The sequence below is a fragment of the Limulus polyphemus genome, unplaced genomic scaffold (assembly GCF_000517525.1).
Source record: "Limulus polyphemus unplaced genomic scaffold, Limulus_polyphemus-2.1.2 Scaffold559, whole genome shotgun sequence".
NCBI classification, from domain to species: domain Eukaryota; kingdom Metazoa; phylum Arthropoda; class Merostomata; order Xiphosura; family Limulidae; genus Limulus; species Limulus polyphemus.
In genome coordinates, this window is record NW_013666169.1 from 107,718 (window position 1) to 114,211 (window position 6,494).

A 6,494-nucleotide genomic window follows, 5' to 3' on the forward strand; every position below is an offset into this window, starting at 1 on the left:
GTTAACACAGGCCTACGATGGTTTTATTGTTAACACAGGCCTACGATGGTTTTATTCTCTTGATATTTTTACATGTTCTACAGTAATTCCTGTACGCTGAATCCGTCACGTATAGATTTTTCACAAAACGTCATAACGCAATACATAAAAGAAGGACCAAACCACGTAGTTTTGAAACTAGAAGACGTAAATTTCACCAAAATAAATCAGGATAAATGAGGATGCATATTCGTTTGACATCAATGTTCTTCCCTTCTCTTCAGTTTGTTTGTATTTGTTGTTAACAAACATAATAATAATAATAAATGTTCATTGTGGAAAACGAAATAATAATCTGATCTAAGTAAGAGTTTTATTTTCTTCCCGATTTGTAAAAATTACTTACGTGATAGAAAAAAAAATATATATATATATATATATTATTTTTCGAAATCTGCGTAGCTGAATTATGGAAAATCCGTTATTAAAACGAAAACAATTTTTATGAAGTTTAAATTCGCAGGCCTGTGTTATCAGAAAACGTTATTTCATGTTCGTAACAATGTTAAATGTGACATTTATAAAGATTATACTTTAAGCACTCCCCCTCACATCGGTAGTCCTGAAGGAATTTCTCTCATAGAAATAGACAAAATAGCGAAAATAAAATCAATAATACTTGAATAAAGACATTTTATGATTACATAGAGTACGTTTGTTAACCAATGGCACAGCGCAATGTCTGCGGACTTACAACGCTAGAAACCGGGTTTCGATACCCGTGGTGGGCAGAGTATATATAGCTCATCGTGTAGCTTTGTGCTTATCTTCAAACAAACAAACTAATGGGATTTTAATATTGGTCAATTGCGAATCGTCATCTTATTTGCTCCCCCCCCCCCCACACACACTTTATGTTAGATTGTTTAAACAATGTGTGTGAATATACTAACGTTAATTGAATTTGTTTCGAAGTTTTTCGCTCTGTTTGTTTACATTGTCAGTTAAGATTGGGCTTTAAAAAGTATAAAGAAAATGAACTTATTCAGCGACCGTAAACGTGTTCGTATGTAACCAAGAAACGTTTACTTCGTCAAATCTTTAGTTATTGATTTTTGTTTTTCTGTTATTCCTGTTTTTCTTTCAGTATGACAGTGTAACAGTAAGATGTTTTTTACAGGCTTTTGTATTATACATCTATTAAAATTAAATCATTTGAGTTGGGCTTGTTATTCGTTGAATTACTCACAATTGTTGTTTGATTGGCTTGGTAACAGTATTTGAGGCTAATACCCCAACGAGGTAACATTGACAACAGAATTTAAATTTTATATTCAACAGCTTCGTGGTAAAATTTAAATGTTGCCTTGAGGTCTGATTGGCATTGGTTGCTAGAAATGTTTCGCACTGATACCTCCCACACGTGATAAATCCAAAGTAAATTTGTTCGTTTTAACTCTCAAATTATAGACCGGTAGTAATTAATAGGATTAATAGCAATTTTGATGGTATTTTTTTATTTACATTTTTGGAACCCCTATAGTCAATAAAGCCACAGCCCCACAAACAAGTTGATTATTATCGGTTTAAGTAAAAGTGTTTTTTAAAAAGACGATTGGTTCGGGTTTCTAGAGTTAAGCCTAAGACTATTCTATTGTAAGTTTTGAAACTAATATTATCCTAAGATACACAATATCCTACCAAAAAATTTGAGGTGAACGGGTAATTTGTTAGATATCTAATGAAGTCGAAACGCCTAGTGTGATAGAGCGTGTTATATTTTGCCTATGTTCTCTCATAAAAACGGTATGATTGTTTTTGATATATGAACGAAAGATGGAGCTGTAGTCGTCAACTGATATTTTGGAAACGGGACAATTGCCGGTGGACAATATTACAAGTGAATTCAACAATTTACGTACATGTTATAACATTATATGTAATAATATGTTATATATTTATGGATCTGAGTAATCCAGATCTTTTGACTGGCAGTTGTCCTAGAATCTGATATGCTATAAATTCAATTACAACGTTTACGTCACTTTAAATATAAACCTGGGGAATTGATATTTCTCTGTTTAGTTTCAAGATCAGAATACTTAATTTATTGATTGTAGAATTCTTTATTCAACATTACCCAATTTTTTCTCCCTAGCCGTTAGTGATGCGCCAGCTGACAAACATCCGGCCCCCTGCTGTAACATACGTATGATGTTCAAACATACGGATGGGTGTGACTCCCCTCGAGTTTGCCCTTCGAGCCCCAAATTGAGAAAGAGCTCTCCAAACCACCTACTCGGCAGTCCGATCACATCACGTGATACGATAATTCAATGTCAGCCATTAATGGTAAGATATTCCACCAGATAGTATGGTTTAAAAATAGTACTTTATATTATTGGTAAGTAAGTGTAAAAACTGTAGGGTAAAAACGATGTATGTTGAAATTATAGTTTGTAAAATATAATACCCTTAAGTTTAAATAGTGTTTAAAAACACCTTGCACTTTCATAGAGTAATACTGCAGTATTTGGGATTCGCCGGTGAGAAGATTATTGTATTTAATTTCAAAATATTTGGTTCGTTATTTCGGAAACATTAACAGTATTGTGACGTCTCATTTCAATTTTTTCCCTCGTGCACTATTTTATTCATTATTATTTTCGATGACAGCGCCCTCTTAAAAGTTACTTTTTGAATACATGGGCAGACCTTTTAAGGACATGAAAAGATCAGCAAAACATTTAGGAGGAATCAAATTTTCGAAGAAAAAAATACTTAAGGTTTAGGTAAAGTAACTTTTTATTTTTTTCTGGTAAAGTAGTATTTTTTGGGATTTCAGTTCAGTAAATGTATGGTTTATCAGGAAAAGTTTTGTTATTTGGTGTATAAGTTCAATAACGTTCGTTTTTTTCAGAAAAAGTATTGCTGTGATATGTATATTCTAAAACGTTTTAATTATTATAACATCCTCTTTATACAACACATAATAATAATAATAAAAAATGTGGCTTAGAGCCCGATCTCTCAATTTCATTTATAGCTGGCGCCATCTGTTAACGAAATCTGAACACATTACACAAAGATAATTGATATGAATTAAATATCACAGTGATGATTTTTTTATATACATGTGTTGTGTATTAATTTATGTGCTTAACCAAGGTTTGTGATACCTTCTAGTAGCTTAATTCTTATCATAAAAAAGTTTGTTATAACTAAAATAATATATATATATATTAGTTTACAAAACTATTTACGTTTTTAAAATTGTAGATAAATAAAAATTCTACACCTATTTATTTACTGTAATGAAACTACTTAGTATTTAGTATTATCCTTTTTTTATCTTTTAGTAGACGAAAAGCCACACAATAATTAACTTTTCCAATTGTCACTAACTTCATTGAGGTCCATATCAGACTTTTGTCTTGGTGTTTAGCTAGGACTAAACTCGTCGAACGATGTTTTAAGTCTTGAATTGTTGTAACACTTGTTTAAAACACGGTTTCGTCAAGCCCGAATATAACAATTTTATACCATTTTTAAAATTAGCGCGCTAAAATGTTTTCCATTTTACAAAAAAAAAAAATGGGGGGATCTTTCCCCAAACTTGACTGAGAGTGCGAGCGTGATCGAAGTAGTTTCCATTAATTTTGGAATGTTTAACGAATCAATACCGATATTTTATTCCAAATGTAGGATTGTCAAATAAAGGAATTCAAAAAAAGTCATCGCAAACAATCAGACTTGGAGGAATTAGGGCCCATTTTACCCAAGACGCAACAAATGGCCCCGTCATCGCCAACTTCATCAACTAAAGGGAATGACGCCTGTTACATTTCAACCCGGTGAGTCTCTTCGACGTCTTTAGCAAGGAAATATCCTGTATTATAAACTCAACCTAATCAGTCTGTAGCGTATGTAAATCTCACTAGAACATAAATTCAGGAACTTATTTACTTGACTTACCGCGCCCCCTGGTGGGCCAGTGGTAATTTAGCGGACTTCAGAGGCGGTGGACAGAGCACACAGATTGCCTATTGTATAATGGCTCTGTGTTAAAAAACAAAAAACTGGCACTTCACTGCTCTACGCAGAGATACTGTAAATGGTGTTGTAAACTAGAAACCTTCTGACGTCTTCCTTTGCTTCTATGATTAAAATAAATTAACAACTTTAATGAACACGGCCCAGATTTCTAAAACGATGTTCTTATTTAAAGTCATCAAACTTATCAAATCAACTCAAACCCGGAGCAAACAAAATCTAGTCAGTAAAGCCTAGAAGAAGCAGAAAACAAGTAGCGTGTCTCTTGTGACAAATCTTAGAGTTAGGATAATTTACTACGAAAATTATAAGCTTGTTAAGAACAACCAAGAAAGATTAAAACAAAATCATTAAAGAAATGGAGTTGATGATTTTCATTTCAGTTATTAGACGTGTTTAATAGAAGTTTCCAAAGTTTAATAATAATATAAAAATAACAATTTTACCGAGTTATGTCATTATTTCTATTACTAGAATCCCCCAATTCCTGGAAATTAAAACTTTGTGGTGATTACGATGTAAGATAATAAGTAATATTTAAAACATTTCACTTATTAGCATATTTCAATTTACAATGTTGGAGAAGCGCCCTCTCTAAACGAGTTCACGCGACTCGTTTTTCTTTTAACACCGGGTTGCTTTACTTCTAAATAACGTTCTGCACGGTTTTCTACAGTGTGTTGGAAATAATTGTTTCCAACATGACGGCAAAGAGTGATCCTGTCATTAATGTCAGAAAAAAAAGATGACTCTTAAACTGTTTGGCTTTGGTCCAAGTTGGAAATGGAGTCTGGTGGTACTTTGGAATGAAAATAAAGTACAGCGCGAGAAGATCCAGTAAAAAAAATAAGGCCCCTAGTTGTAACAAAAACACTCAGATTGATGAGAGTAGTGAATGTTGAGATAAAAGTATAAAGGGGGAGGGGCGGCGTGTGTGTGCACTCAATCACTTCACAAGCGAGTTAACGTTTAAGTTAATAAATGTCACGTATTTGTTGGTTCTGTAGTGGCTAAATGTCGTAATAAGTCTACACGGTTGAAACTACAGATATAAATATTACTTACAGCGTTCTCGATAAAGTTAAATTTCCGGTCATATAACTAAAGCGTTGATGATTTAAATACGTCAGAGTACAAATACAAACGCATACAGTACAGCGTAAAGATAAACTATATAACTAAAGCGTTGATGATTTAAATACGTTAGAGTACAAATACAAACGCATACAGTACAGCGCAAAGATAAACTATATAACTAAAGCGTTGATGATTTAAATACGTTAGAGTACAAATACAAACGCATAGAGTACAGCGCAAAGATAAACTATATAACTAAAGCGTTGATGATTTAAATACGTTAGAGTACAAATACAAACGCGTACAGTACAGCGCAAAGATAAACTATATAACAAAAGCGTTGATGATTTAAATACGTTAGAGTACAAATACAAACGCATATAGTACAGCGCAAAGATAAACTATATAACTAAAGCGTTGATGATTTAAATACGTTAGAGTACAAATACAAACGCATACAGTACAGCTCAAAGATTTCTTGACTCAAACGATTTTGTTAATATAAGTATCGGACCCCTTATATTTCAATAGATACATATGTATTACCTAAATCTTTCGGAGAATAGCGGTCATTAGTGTGTAAATCAAGGCCGCTGTACGATTGGTTAAGACGAGTTGGAATAATATTTGAATTATAAGACAGATATGGTGACTTTTAATGGCTGGAGACGGCTTGAGTGGGTAATGAAGAAAAACTTTAATATAAGTTTAACATAACAGCAAATGTACAACGTTTCGACAAGGTTTTGTCATCATCAGGTATATTAAAGTTTTTCTTAATTACCCACTCAAGCCGTCTCCAGCCATTATTAGTCTCAAAGTGGGTTCCTCGTCATCGAATGGTGACTTTTATACATACAAAATGAAGTGGCTGACGGCAATAACCGAGATGTAAAGTTTTAAAAATTAATACAACCATTTATTAAGAAATATAAGCGAGAAATAAATGAAAATATTTTACACGTAACTTATTATATACACGTTCTCGTCACTGAAACCTGAATCTGGTTCCCAGAATTTACAGGGGGTGGGAAGCCCTTACCAAGTAAATTTTTCAGCTGATTTTTCGAGTCTCTAAGCACGTCAGACGAATGGCCGAAAGGGTTAACCCGGTAGTACGACAATTGTTAAACAAATCAAACCTCCACCTATCACAAACGAAATTAGTCCTAGGACTTTATTTCAGCGCCTTGGAACACCCATTATTGTTCTGTTTGTCGTAATCCATTTTTACCTTAATCGTGAGGGGGATTTGAACCTACATCAAGAAAGTGTGCTACCATAGCTAATAATTCTTAAAAACTGAAAATACCAACACATTATTATTATATAGAGAGAGAAAATAAAAAGTATAAATTGGAATTCAAATATATATATATATATAT

General features: G+C 33.0%; 1 protein-coding gene across 7 annotated transcripts in view; it reads left to right on the forward strand.

Annotated features, from left to right (window-relative positions):
- Window positions 1-6,494, forward strand: part of LOC111085696 — a 52,394-nt gene that overhangs the window by 35,426 nt on the left and 10,474 nt on the right. For all 7 annotated transcript variants that reach the window (XM_022385519.1, XM_022385523.1, XM_022385517.1 and 4 more), the window contains 2 exons: window positions 2,138-2,331; window positions 3,685-3,833. In XM_022385519.1, the coding sequence (XP_022241227.1) occupies window positions 2,138-2,331; window positions 3,685-3,833 (343 nt within the window). The remainder of the gene's footprint in view (window positions 1-2,137; window positions 2,332-3,684; window positions 3,834-6,494) is intronic.